The following is a 13,390-nucleotide window of genomic DNA, read 5'->3' on the forward strand; positions in this document are numbered from 1 at the left end:
CCACCTCTGCTAATCATTTATCTTGAGTTATGTATTTGTTTTGTTTTTGTCACTCATTATGGTATATACATCTTGGTTCACTGTCACAATAAATGCATAATTTTTGAGGCCAAAGCATAGACTGAGGAAAGGAATCTCAAGAGATTGGTCTGGCTTTGTAGTCAGAGCATAACTAAGGATAACACAATCTTAATTACCATACGTGAATTCTGCTGGGCAATAACTCATGGAGGATTAGGGTCATTTTACAGTAATATTTTGTCCATTGTTCCATAAGGGTGGGGTGATTTACAGTTTACATTTCTTAGGAAAACAATGAACATATTATCCCACAATGGGATAGGGGTAATTATGTATTTTTCTTATGTCTATGGTGGTAGCTTATACCCAACTAATTCCCCCAGTGAGAATAACTACAAAATTAGAGAAAAAAATGGTATTTGAAGGCAGCCAGTACTTAAGAAGCTGAGATACCAGAAAGAAAGGAAACAAACTGAAGTGACTCCTAAATTTAGCACTGCTTATTTCCTTCAGGACTTTAAGTGATTCAACTCAGAGGGCATAGAAACCAAGCAGAAATCAGTGACCTGGAGTTTGAGTGTCTCGTGAGACTGTGGAGAGAAAAGCTGTAGGTCAGGGCTACAGAGGTATCCAGAAATGGAGAGGCCAAGTCTACAGTGAAGAGGTAATTGAAAAGAAGACGTCAGAGCATCATGGATGGATTTTTCCCATGATGCATTTACCAAATCTTAACATGTGCAAGAGTAAGAGGATTTCAAGGCTATGAGAGGGCGTGTGCTAAGAGGCAAAAAGCGAAAAAAAACTTTTTTTTTTCTGCAATTTAATAGAAAGGGTGGGCTCTAGAAATAAGGGAAAACCAGAAATTAAATCAGCCCTCATAAATTCTGAAATCCAGCCTTAAGAGTATTGAGGTGATCCATCTATACAGACCTTCCTGTGAGGAGAAAATCAAACTCTATCTGAAGGAAGATAACACATTTTCATCCCTGATTTCCAAAATGAAAACCTAGATACAGGAAAATGGTAACAAAATGGCATAAACAATTATGCGTTATATATATCCTTTCATTGTACATAAAATGTCTGAAGCATTACTCTAAGGCATATTCTAATAAGTCAGTGACATATATACAAATATATTTAAGGTTACCACTAAAATAATATTAATAGAAGACTATGTAACTAATAGGCTAATCCCGCTTTTCTATCTTTTTTTTGGATTCATAAGTTTTAATTCTTTAATTTCCCCCTTTAGCCTATTAGTTGGGGGACATAAAAGAATTGAAAATTACGAATCCCCAAAAAAATAGAAAAGAGGAAAAATGAGAAAGAACTGATAAAGAAAATTTTAATGTACAAGAAGAAATTAAAACCCAGATAAATAAACAATCACATTAATTGTAAATAAGCTGCATACTTCAATTAAAAGACATTATTTGTCAGACTAGGAAAAAAGCAATCAATTTTCAAATCATGGTTTTTAAGAACACTTAAAGACTGAAACGACTGAAAGAAGGTCTATGCAAATTAAAACCAAAATGGTTCAGCTATAGACTAAGAAGAAATATTACCAAAAAGAGAAATTTTTCATAATGATAAATGATTAAATTCAGCAGGAAGATATAAAAATTCTAAATTTGTATGTACCTAATGTTTGTCAAGTACATAAAGCAAAAATTTGACAGAAGAAAAGGGATAAATAGACAAGTCAACACTTGTAGATGAAAATTTTAACCTACAACTCTACTAATCAAATAAGTAGACAAAAAATTAGTAAGGGTAGAAAGTGTTTGAATAGCATGATTAGTCAACTTGCCTAATTGTAATGTATAAAACACTGCACTCAAAAATTACAGAAATATTATTATTGTCAAACACACTTGAAACATTTACCCAACATGGCCAAATTGGGCCATAAATCAAGTCTCAACACTCAAAGCAGAGTATGCTTTCTTAACACAGTGGAATTAAGCTAGAAATAAATCACCAAAGGCCCTGAAATGATCCCCAAGTATTGGAAATTAAGCCATATGTCTCTAAATGATCCATGGAAAACAATAAAATCACAAAGGGAATTAGCACATTAAAAAAAAATGAATGATAACAAAATAATGACATGACAAAACCTGTGGAATACAGCTAACACAGTACCTAAAGAGAAATTAGCCTTAAATGGCTATATTAGAAAAGAAGAAATGCTAAAAATCAATTATCTGAGCATCCACTTCAAAAAGGCTAAAAGTGAACAGAAAATTAAAAACTAGTAGCAAGGTGAAAATATAGGGTAGAATACAGTGAAATTGAACACAAATATACAGTCCTGAAATTCAACAAAGCCAAAACCTCTTTATGTGCAAAGATAAAGTTGATAAAAATCTTGCAAGAAAAAATAGAAAAGATACAAGTTGCCAGTATTAGAAATGACAGGGAATTCCCAGCAGTCCAGTGGTTAGGACTCCATGCTTTCACTGCGGGGGGCATGGAAAAAAATATTACAAAGGGGACTTCATTACAGATTCTATAGATGTTAAAAAACAATAGCTGGACATTATTAACATATTTATGGAATAAGGATTAAAATGTATATGAGATAGCCTAATAAGTTGAAAAATGCAGTCAGTGCAAACTGGCATAGATAAGAAAAAGAGAAAAATATGTCTATCATTTTCTCTATTGAATAAATTGAATTCACAATTACTAACTCTTAACACATAAATTGTCATGCCCAAATGAACATGACACATACTTTATCAGAGAGAAGTAAAAGAGGGAGCAGTTTCCACCTTATGTCACAAAGCCAGAATACTCTTAATGCTAAAACCCAGCAAGAATATTACAAGAAAGGAGAATTAACAGCCTGCTTCTCATAAACAAAATCCTAAGTAATATATTAGCAAATCAAAACTGTTAATATAAAAATATAACATTACACCCAGGGAATACAAGGACAGATGATAACATTTGAAAATCTATTAATGTAAATTAAAATCCTGAGGAAAGAGAAAAAAACGTATGATCATTCTCAGCAGATGCAGAAAATGTTATACCTTCATCTCTTGTTCTTGAAAAAGCTCTCTGCACACTAGAAATAGAGAGAACTTAATTTGATAAAGGATAGTTACCAAAAAAAAAATAGCAAATATCAAACCTAATGGTAAAATATTGAAAGGTTTCTCCCTGAGATTGGAAATGAGATAGGTTGTGTATTATTGCTACTTTTATTCAATTACACTGAAGGTTTTAACCAGTACAGTAAGATACAGGTAAGAAATTAAAGTATAAATATCGGAAAGAAGAAATAAAGTTGTCACTACTCATAGACAACATGATTGAGTACATAAAAAGGGAAAAAAAAATCTAAGTTAAACTATTATCAATAATGAAGAAAGTTTGCATCATTGTTAGTTATAAAATAATATTTTTATTTTCTAACAATACTCAGAAAATAAATATACTACTTATAATAATAAAAAGACTTCAATTAAATAGTAACAAAATCTAATGAATGGGGCTTCCCTGGTGGCGCAGTGGTTGGGAGTCCACCTGCCAAATGCAGGGGACACGGGTTCGTGCCCCAGTCCAGGAAGATCCCACGTGCCGCGGAGCGGCTGGGCCCCTGAGCCATGGCCGCTGAGCCTGCGCGTCCGGAGCCTGTGCTCCGCAACGGGAGAGGCCACAGCAGTGAGGGGCCCACATACCACCCCCCCCAAAAACAAAAAATCTAATGAATGACATACAAAACTTCTAAACAGAAAACTATAGAACATTACTGAGAGAAATTAAGGAAGATATAAATAAATGAAGTATATACATAGTTCATGATTTGGAGATTCAAATATAAAAGATGTCAATCCGCTTTAAATTTATCTGTAGAATCTTTGCAATATCAATCAAACTTCCAACAGCTATGTATGTGTGTGTGTGTGTGTGTGCGCGCCCACAATTTGACAAATAATACTAAAACGTGTAAAGAAATTTAAAGGGAAAAATAATGAAGAAAATATTTTAAAAGAAAAATTGTTGATCTTACCATATTCATGATAACAATATATGAAGATCTATCATAAAGAGTTATTAAAAGAGGACTGTATGAGCATAAAGACAGAAAAATAGAACAGAAAATTCCGGGAACAAGCCTGTACAAAAATACTCAACTCAATGACGAAGATAGCATAGGTGGACTTATAATAAAGTTGACAGTGAATTGGATATCCACGAGTGGAGGAAACTGAACCTTGGCCTCTAACTCAGAACGTCAATTTTAGTAATCTTCAGGGAGATCAGAGATGTAAATGTGAAAAAAATAATATACCTTCTAAAAATAACAGAATTTTCAAATTCTGGATTATGCAAATAATTAATGAATCAGTTGCAACAAGTGTTAAAGTTAATAAGGGCAAAAACTGATGAATTCAGCTTTAAGTTAAGAATCTGTGTTCATCAAAAGTTACTATTAAGAGTGAAAAATTAAGCCACAGAGTAGAGAAACGTATTGTCACACTCATATATAGCAAAGGACACGTATCCTTAATATATAATATGCATATCAATTAGAAAAACACAGACAACCAATTAAAACATGGCAAAAACTTGAACAGGTTCTTCACACACACAAAAAAAATCCAAGTGGCCAGTAAGCATAATATGTCCTTAGCATCAAATCATCAAGATATTAAAATAAAATCAAACTGAAACATAACTGTACACCTCTGCAATGACTAAAATGAAAAACAATAAATAACTGGCTTTTCCAAGTGTTCTTGAAGACATGCAGCAACTTGAACTCTTATACATTGCTGGTCAGAGTGTAAACTGGCACATCCACATTAGAAAACACATTTGGAAGCATATGCTAAAATTGAAAGGAGCCATATTCTATAATCTTTCGTTCTATTCATAAGCATGTAACGTAACGGAATTCACGTATTTGTACACCAACAGAAATACACAAAATATTTATAGCAGCACTTTTCAGAATAGCATGAAACTGAAACAACCCAAATATCCACCAGTAAGAGAAATAAATAAATAAATAAATGGTGCTATATGTATACAATGAAATTCTTTCCCAAACAGTGGAAAAGAATGAATGACAGCTGCCTACAATCACATTAATGAATTTACAAATACTATATTGAGCTAAAGAAGTCAGATACAACAGTGTGTACTTTATATTATTTCAGTTTTTATACAGTTCTGAAGAAGGCACACTAATATAGTGTTAAGAAACAGAGTAGAGGTTACCTTGAAGGGCATAATGACTGAGAAAGGGGTACATGGGAAGCTTTGGGGATGCTGGTTATATCTTGGCCTGAGTGATAGTTACATGGGTATGTTCATTTTATAACAATACACTGGAATAAAACCATAAGGTGTATACACTTTATTGTTTTCATGGCTTACTTCTACTACAAAAGTTGATCTCACACAAGAAAATGTAAGGAGTGGCCCAAAAAATTAAAAATATGAAAATTATATTTCTAAAAATAAATTCACTAATAAAAATTCCATGTTAATGGAATCATCAAACCTTTCTTTTGAGGTTATTAATTTATTAGGATATTGTATTGTTTGGGAAGTGATCCATCTTAAAAATATATTTTAAAGTTATGTTTTACGAGTGCTATGCTAAAGAGAGCCTGTGGGGAATAATCAGTTTTGTTGGTTTCTGTGGGGTTTTTTTTGTTTTTCACTTGTTGATAAAACTGCCCTGGATTAATATTTCAGCTTTACCACTTCTTGGCTTTGAGTAAATATGGGCAAGGTGACAAGAGTCCACATGATTTCTAGGCGCACTGGATGTTCTTTACTCCCTACTCTGATATGTAACTCATATAAATTTCAGTCTTACATAGCCTGAAATCATATTCCCATTTAAGAAAATAATGTCTTCACAGTAACCCAACAAACCTCAAAGACATAGTACATAACAGATCACACAATACGTGCTGGGTAGTTTACAATATTAGTTTTCTTCCCTAATAAAGTGTGTCTGTGAATGTGTGTGCGTGTATGTGTATGCATGTATTAGGGGCACAGATGTTATTCTAAGCTGGTGTTGAATGAGCATTTAAACTCAATATTACATAAATCTATATTCCTCTGAAAGTGTGAGTCTCCTTTATTAAGATTCTAATATATAAGGGATTTAAACTGAATTGCATTGTAAGAGTAATACCAAGAAATTCAGTTCCAATAATTTTGAATCAATCCTATTTGAAATAATTAGGGGAAAAAACACTGAAGATATAGTAATAGAAGCATAATGCAATTTTTGTTGGCAGAGTAGAATTAGAGATTTTGCAAAGACTTAGATTACCAAAGGGAGCATAAAGAATAATAAACTTATTACGGCATTTTGTTTCCTCGCCTCTTACAGTATGGAGAAAGATGAGATGTATAAAAAGGATTTAAACATGCACTTAGGGCTGCAAAAGGAGGGAGTCAGTATTTTCCAGTCACAAATTCAGCAAGAGTAGTACACAGTAGAAAAGAGAGGTGTACATAAAACAAAACAAAAATGAACACATAAAAACCATGTATGCATACACACAAAACAAAAAATGTAGACAACTAAAGGAAACAAATTGGTAAGCATACATAAAGAGTTAAAAGTTAAAAGTAAGCACAGTAGTGTATACAGAAGTTGAACTGTAATGTTGTACACATGAAACTTATATGATGTTCTAAGCCAATATTACCTTAATTAAAAAAAATACTTGGAAATCATAAGCCATGAATTACTGGTTTATGTAAATTTAACTCAGAACTCTAGAAGCAGACTAATTGTCAAAGAAAAGGTCTTGGGAAAAAGTTTGGCAAATAATGCATATTTATCAATTTTAAGTTAAAATGTTTAGTATATTAAAATAAAATAAAACTAGTAAGTGCTTAAATTTTTTTAAAAAAGAATTAAAAGCAGGTAATATTGGACTTCCCTGGTGGTGCAGTGGTTAAGAATCCACCTGCCAATGCAGGGGACACGGGTTCGAGCCCTGGTCCAGGAGGATCCCGAGCCCTGGTCCAGGAGGATCCCACATGCCGCGGAGCAACTAAGCCTGTGCGCCACAACTACTGAGCCTGTGCTCTAGAGCCCACGAGGCACAACACTGAGCCCGCATGCCACAACTACTGAAGCCTGTGTGCTTAGAGCCCGTGCCCACAGCAAGAGAAGCCACTGCAATGAGAAGCCCGTGCACTGCAATGAAGAGAAGCCCCTGCTCACCACAACTAGAGAAAGCCCACACACAGTAACGAAGACCCAACGCAGCCAAAAATAAATAAATAAATATATTTTACAGTAGGCAATATTACATAACATATTAATTAAAAAATGGAAAATGTAATAGCTCCATTCCCATTAGTACTAATTTTTCATTTATAAACTGCCATTAATGTTGCCTTTATTTAGAACATGATTGTTTTAAAGCTTTATATTTAATAAATAGTATCTAAGAGGTTCATAACATCAGTCCTTACTTCAATGGCTCTAAAATATTTTCCCATAGAATTTAACAACCATAAATGTGCCTACCTTATTCTTTAGGACTTCAACTCTTGTGAGCTGGAAAAAGGCTACGGAGGGTTCACTGTAGAGAGTAGGAAAAGGTGGAGTGAGGTCTTGCCAAGGATTCCACTACGTCCAGGTTCACTTAAGATGAACGTAATAAATAAAAGACCTACACATTTTCTCCCTATTTAGAGAGCATTTGAAAATGCTGGAGCCAGACAGCATGCATTTTTGTAGTCAGTAGGGAAAACAGACAGGGGTCAGTGAGGACTTAAACTGAAGTCGCCATTTAAGAGTCATTTTCTCCAAAGAAAGAGTTGAAGGCATTTTCAAATATGTCTAAGTCCACAACTTGCACAGTGAGAGGAAGCATTTCTCTACGTTTCTTGAGAGAGCTACTACTTGGTTAATACAAAAACTATGCCTTACAAGCTTTGTTCATTTGATACCAGAGACACCCTCTGATTAAAGTTCTCATTTAATTCTAAACTAATCTAAATATGACTGAGATTTTAAGGAGTAAAATAGAACGACTTCTCTTTACAGCCTGGCTTGCTGGAATTTTCACAATCATATAATGAAAAATTATTAAAATTATGGTGGTCAACTGCTCCCTTGATGTTGAAATTTCTTGGTATGTATTTGAGGGAGATAATAGATTGTGTTTTAACGGGTGCATCAATACAGTTGCCATGTTAGTGAAAGGGTAACACATAAAAATAATACTGTAAAGAGAAAAACCTATCAAAAATATTCCAGAATACTTTTGTAGAGAATATTGAGTAGAGTTCCCTGTGCTGTACAGGAGGTCCTTATTAGTTATTTTATATAGTAGTGTGTATATGTCAATCCCAATCTCCCAATTTATCCCTTTCCCCCCAGTAACCATAAGATTGGTTTCTACATCTGTGAGTCTATTTCTATTTTGTAAACAAGTTCATTTGTACCATTTTTTATTAGATTCCACATATAAGTGATATATATTTGTCCAATAAAAATTTTTAAAAAGTCCCAACAGATTTTCTACCCTGGTGTCCACTGGTTAATTATATTCCACCTTGTTTCTATGCTAATCTATGAATTAATAAACCATAACTAATGATTTAGAAATTATCACACCATTTATGGGCAAAATGTACATCAAAACGTTTTATCTTTAGTCACCAGAGAGCCTAAATTCACGACTGAAATTATTTTCCAAGACCTTCTTTGAAATTCCCATCAGTTTCATTTTAAATTTCCTAAGTTGCTATCTTTTCTATCAATCATATATTGTTAGAATCTTCCTGTTTTATAAACTTTCAGCATTCCTCTCATCCCTATTCAATTATAAATTCACTATTTTGCATTCCCCCCGTTGACTGTAATTTACTGCTCATGCCTTCCATCCTTTCACTCGTAGAAGGCTCAAGAATTATTTATTGAAACCACCAGTATATCTAAATTTGTCAAATCAATTTTCTCTCTTATAGCCTGAAAAGGAGAGGCTGTTTATTTCAATCGATGCCTGCAAAAACAGCAGCTCGTGGAAACTAGTTAGAAGCAAATTCCCAAGTAACGCAGACTTGGCAGTATTCCATTACCTTTGATTATAAAAGGGCAAAATTAATGGGCAATTCATGAGGCTATGTGACAGAGAGGTGACAGGAAGTCACTACTATTCAAATGGTAGAAGTCAAGGAGTTGTTTATAGTAGGTGCCATTTCAGCCTTTTTTCCATCATTATGTGAAAACAGTCAACTTTTGTGGCCAATTGAAATGGGCTTTTCCTTCCAGACCACTTTGTCACATCTCCTGTGTTTAGAAAATTAATCTTTAACGAATGCTAATCAAGTTTCTAATTATAATATCTTTATATTTAATGTCTGTGTATCAGATGAAAGGCAAACATTTTGGGGCCAGTCACAAAGGACATGAATAATTTCCTTAGAAGCTTATCTAATTAATTTTATTGCTCTATAATATCTTTAAATTTTGAACTCCCATCACTTCATTAATTTAGATAAAAGTGAATCTTCAGCATTTAACTATGACACTTGTGTCAAGCACTATAGGGTGCAGTAATTTCAGTTGTGCGCGTTCATCTAATACAGGTAATGAAAACACATTGGGGGATATTTTGGGGATATACGGCACCAGCTTATTGTTTGATTATATTTTATTGTTTTTCTCCTTGATTTAGCAGTTTTAAGAAATAAAGTAAATGTCTGGGACATTCATTTGCTTAAGAAAACAAAATTAAAACAAACCATAACTTCTCTTGTCAGTAAGCTTTATGGTAGCTTTTAAAATTGTAAATCTCATCAAAAAATATTTCAGTGACTCGCCAGTGATCATATGATATAGCCCCTATGCTTGTGATCTTCTAACAATATTAAGTGATAGCTCCCAAACCTACATTACTTCTAACAACAGAAAAAAATTAGATGGTATTATTCTAGGGATCTGGGCCCCTGGATAGTTAACCACCACCCTGTCCCAGATCTTACAATAAGAGAAAGCATATATTACTTTAATGTTGAAAGTTATCCCAGAAAGAAGCTCATGGAGATTCTCTAGCCTCTATGCTTGAGTTTTACCACCTGCTGGCCATCTAGATCTAAGAGATAATTGCAGTTTATTAAAACTGTGAGATTAAGAAAAGAGAAGAGAGAAGTTAAGAACATGTGCCTTGGCATAATTATCCTTTTGCCAAAATAGTGAGAGTAAAATCTGTATATGCATGTTTGCCTGTGGCGCGCGTGTGTGTGTGTGTGTGCAAGGCATGAGAAAGAGGGAAGACAAAGAATATCATATTTCGTAACCTTGGCCCAATCAACCATTTTCAGTGACTCTAACTCAGTAAGCTCAGCATTTTCTTCACTTCCCCAGGAACAAAATCATGTTTAAAGAGTACGACAGCTTTTTCTTGTACCTGCAGTTTTCGAAGACAATGCATCTATTATTCACTGTTCAAGTCTATGTTGATCATTGTCTCTGAATTGAATGCTTAACGAGACTGAAACATAATAGAAGGCTCCTCTAATCACTTATATACACAAGAGTTGGTCTAAGATGTGGCACGGAAGAAATGAATGTTATGTAACTAACTAATCAATAGTCCTTAGAGTTGAAATACAGAGAATCACAAAATAAAATCAATCAACTAAAGAGACCTTGGGCAAAATCGAAGTATGAGGAAAAATATGGAATTTAAATTGTTCAGTTTCTCAGAGAGGCTTGCAGATTATTAGTGCAATTCTGAGAATATCAGTCGTGGTACAACCCGTTAGATTCATCCAGCTCGATTTTTACTCAAACTTCAAAGAGTGGTCAAACTTGCAGTACAAATTTATAACAAGCCTAAAAGCATTCTTGAGGAAATGGCAGTGATTAGTTACCTTACCAGTAAACAAACAACAAGCAAATATACTTTGTTTTAAACTTCATCAATATAGTACTGTGAAAATGACTCATGTTTGGAAGGCCAAAACTACATTTCGGAGTCTTGGAGTTAATTTTTGAGTCATATTGGTAAAGGCATGTAGCCCTGTGCATATCAGTCTCCACATCAGTAATCCACAACATGGGGATCGCGTTACCTATTACATAGCTCTTCAGTAAGGACTGAATGAGATGATTCTGTGAAATACCTTGCACTGTACATAGTGCACACTGAATATGCACGGTGCTGATGTTTCCAGTTATAAAAGGTGAACTCTAAGATACACTTGACGATGTGCCCAATATGATCTGGGCACTTCTAATTCTTCTCATATAATGTGTATAATAGTTCTCTAAATAAGGTGTCAAGGTCTTGAGTTTCAGTGTCCTCAGGAATAAAATGAGCTTCAATAACATGTTCAGAATCATATTGGTAGTGGGAGGCAAAGATGGGGCTCCAAACATTTGTTTCCTGCAAACACTGGATTCCCTTTTTTACTCTTCAGCAGCTGCTATTCAGCTCATGGTCAGACTAGAAAAGAGATGTAAATCTTTAAGGACATAATCAGACCTTATTTCAAATACCTTATAACTCATTTATCTACCTGATTCAAGTAGATAAAGGGTAGAATGTAAGTTTCTTGTCCTCAGAGTCATGTGTTACACTTTTTAAAATTTTCCCTTCCACTGAAACTAGGGAGCTGCATGCCTCCTCTCTGAATGGGAATGAATTATTTCATTAGACATAAGACAGTAAAAGAAAAAGAACATATTAGGTAAAAGAAAAAGGACATTTAAGGCCACTGGTGTGATTTTTGGGAATTGAGATTTTTGTTCCATTACTGAGGTGGTTGGAATTCCAAAGGATAATATTCATCCATCCATAGTTAATCAAATTAGAATATTGGAGAATAGCCATGGTAGTTAAATTCCAATCTTGTAGCATTGCCAGTGGGGTTAACCAACTATAAAATTGTAACATGGCTGTGATTATTTGGCATGTGCTTTAAAACACTTTTATATGTAATGAAAAAAATGACTATTTGAAGGTTTCAGAGGTCTGAATTTAACCAATTGTCAAAAAGAAGAGTCTGATATATCAAATACAAGTCTGTTTCTTCATACTCAAAAGCCAAAGATTTTTCCCCTCCTAGCTTGCTTATACATATTCAGTGCCACAGAAACACAAATAAATAATTGGCCATTTTCAATGCATTCTGTGTAATTGACAAGCGATCAAAAGATTATTGCATGGTACAGTCAGAGTCAAATGGTACTGCATTTATTAGAAATGAAAAATCATCATGTGGGCCAAGTCAGCAATGTATTAATGGGCCAGATTTCTGTGCATGCATATTTGTGCGTGTATGCGTGTGTGTGCACGTGTGTGTGTGTGTGTGTGTGTATAATTTTTTAAATTTAAGGACTTAAGGCTTAAGGTCTGTGCTACTGGAATTGACCTGGAAAGATTAAAAGATTATTATCTGTTTACACTGATGAAAATCTTTATGAAAATGACATATTAAAATAACTTGGGCTTATCTTACCCAAAAAGATCCCAAGGTCAATTTTGAATAAAAAATAAAATTCATAAAAGATATGATTCCCTTTCTTTAAGATTATCCCTTTTATCAGTATTAAAGATGCCTTCTCAACAACTGATTTGGTTCTAGCCTTTTTTCAGGTTTTGATGTTCATCTTTAATATATAGTCAGTCGAACAAGTAACAGTGCAGAAATGGGCTGTCTACCCAAGATAAAGAAAGAGATAAATCTTTGTTGCAATACAGCATTCTTTTCTTTTGTACAATGGGCTTTATCAATAAAATAAAGCTTTCCTCATCAAGGAAACCTCTTTTCATTTATTCAGAGATGGTCTTTATCAAGCTAAGCTCCAGCAAATGGTGTTTGGAATAATAATTTATACTTTTTTTTAAGCAGCCAAGCACTTGCTATTTTTCCTTGCTGAATGGTCAGATTCCATAATCACCATGTTGAAAACACCCTAATTAAGGGAAGTTGAAACAGACACACAAGCTTTCAAGAAGAAAGTTGAATTGCACATTAAAATGCAATATCCTCAATGCTGATGTTATTTTTTCCTTCCCATAGGGAACCACAGTCAGATATCCCGAGTACCTGTTGCTATTAAAGTGCTGGATGTCAATGACAACGCCCCTGAATTCGCATCCGAATATGAGGCATTTTTATGTGAAAATGGAAAACCCGGCCAAGTAAATATCTCCATGTTGTTAATGCTGAATATGTTTGTATACAACTGTCTCATATTTGATTAACCTGCATTATAGCGTGCACTTGCATCATTCACAATCTGCAAAGTCATAGGCAAGAAACATCCAAACGGGAACAGAGAGGGAGTATTCTTCTTTCAGAGATGTTCATTCTCTTCCTACTTATGACCAAATTGGCTCCTGAA

At 34.2% G+C, this 13,390-nt stretch overlaps 1 protein-coding gene across 2 annotated transcripts in view; it reads left to right on the forward strand.

Moving 5' to 3' along the window:
• CDH8 (cadherin 8) overlaps positions 1–13,390 on the forward strand; it is a gene marked incomplete at both ends in the record, with an annotated part of 366,396 nt that overhangs the window by 282,148 nt on the left and 70,858 nt on the right. For both annotated transcript variants that reach the window (XM_082862070.1, XM_082862069.1), the window contains one exon: positions 13,066–13,187. In XM_082862070.1, the coding sequence (XP_082718196.1) occupies positions 13,066–13,187 (122 nt within the window). The remainder of the gene's footprint in view (positions 1–13,065; positions 13,188–13,390) is intronic.

Source organism: Leucopleurus acutus, assembly GCF_964270905.1.
Source record: "Leucopleurus acutus genome assembly, chromosome: 20".
Taxonomy (NCBI): domain Eukaryota; kingdom Metazoa; phylum Chordata; class Mammalia; order Artiodactyla; family Delphinidae; genus Leucopleurus; species Leucopleurus acutus.